This window comes from Propithecus coquereli, unplaced genomic scaffold (genome assembly GCF_000956105.1).
Source record: "Propithecus coquereli isolate 6110/MARCELLA unplaced genomic scaffold, Pcoq_1.0 Scaffold152, whole genome shotgun sequence".
NCBI lineage: Eukaryota > Metazoa > Chordata > Mammalia > Primates > Indriidae > Propithecus > Propithecus coquereli.
The window spans coordinates 1,612,017-1,613,656 of record NW_012139636.1 but is presented as its reverse complement, the minus strand read 5'-3'; the positions used below and the strand labels follow the sequence as shown (position 1 = coordinate 1,613,656).

General features: G+C 31.3%; 1 protein-coding gene across 1 annotated transcript in view; it reads right to left on the bottom strand.

The window, feature by feature from the left end:
• EML5 (echinoderm microtubule associated protein like 5) overlaps window positions 1–1,640 on the bottom strand; it is a 186,729-nt gene that overhangs the window by 41,884 nt on the left and 143,205 nt on the right. Inside the window, exon 22 of the mRNA XM_012640398.1 lies at window positions 1,143–1,319. Within this exon, the coding sequence (XP_012495852.1) occupies window positions 1,143–1,319 (177 nt within the window). The remainder of the gene's footprint in view (window positions 1–1,142; window positions 1,320–1,640) is intronic.

The following is a 1,640-nucleotide window of genomic DNA, read 5'->3' as shown; positions in this document are numbered from 1 at the left end:
GTAGGAGGATGGCTTCAGCCCAGGAGTTTCAGGCTCTAGTAAGCTATGATCATGCCACTGCACTCCAGCATGGGAAACAGCACAAGATCCCACCACTAAAAAAAAAAAAAAAGTTAGGGTTGGAGATGTCATCAAAATGCTACGAGAAAGTAGTTTTTCTAAGATTGTGTGGTTCTTACTAGAGTGAGGTGAAGAAGGAATCTGTAGACCAATACCCTAGAATCTATTTCTAAGGGATCTATACCATCTGGAATGCTGGAAGTTTCTGACTAATAAATGTTACAGTGGGACATATTCTTATCAACTAAGGTTCTACCATTTATATGTATCTAAAACAGGAGTCTGTGGAATCTTTTCTTGGCTGTCTGAGTTTTCAATAAGAATTTTTTAAACCTGTGTTTTTGTATCAATGCTGATCTAAAAATATTAATAGCAATTACTTAAGATCACCATGAACTGAATACCATAATATGACTCAGTGTCCTATTTCAAATTTATGTTTATGTTCATGTTGGTGCCAGATTATAATATATAACTTAATTTGTGACAAGAAATACATGTATCTGGACTTGATACATGAATTTTATTTTTGTGCTAAGCAAAAGCCTAATGTTCTACAGTTGTGCGAATAGAGGGAAGTGGTAAAAAAAAAATTCAATAATCACATAGCACATAGTAGCATAGGTATGTAGAACTCCAGACAATCTGTATAGTTTGGTTTCGGCAACAACAAAAAATCATTCATTATATTAAATCAGTGTTGTTTATTTTAATTTTATAGGTGTTGTATTTTGTATTTAATTGGTTAAAACTTACCATTAATGGTGTATATTTAATCAAAAGAATAGTAAAATTATTTAGGTTAATACTGGGGATAAAAATAAATGTTTCTTTTAAAAAGGATATTTACATCACTCAATATTGAAAAACACTATAGAATATATAACTTAAGGCATGAGATCATAAATTATAAATAATACTTCCAGATAAAAGCTATAAATATGAACCATAATTCTGAACCTTTCATATTACACTATTACATATTACATATGTACTATTCATATTACAACGAGATGCCATGAGAGGGCATTACCTTAGCCTTTTCATAATTTATGATTATTAGGAGAGTTAAAGAAAAAGACATACTTTAGTAGGATATCTAAACAACTTCACAAATCCCAAATCATCTCCAGTAGCTAGAACCATTTTGTCACTGGTGAGGCAAGAAGCAGTTACATCTGTGACTTCTCCAATTACTGGCCAAATTCCCTCACAGCATAAACCAAGAACACTTGTCCATGATGCCCAAGCAATTTTTTCTACCTAAAAAGACAAAAACAATGCAGTAAATTTGTAATATCTAAACCTAAAAAATTAATAACCAAAATGTAAACATTTTTCTTTGTAATTATGTATTTCACAAGTAAAATTAAAGTTTCAATGAAAAAAAGTTAAATTTTTAGTTGTCTTGGTTTTGTAGCTTCCCAGAGTCTAATAATTCCTGCAGAAAAAATTTAACATAGTATTATTCAGGATATACTTATATATCCACTGTGTATTCCAGATGCTGGGCATACAGTGATAAATAAGACTGTTTCTCCCGTTAATTAAGAAACATTCTTGCCGGGCGCAGTGGTTCA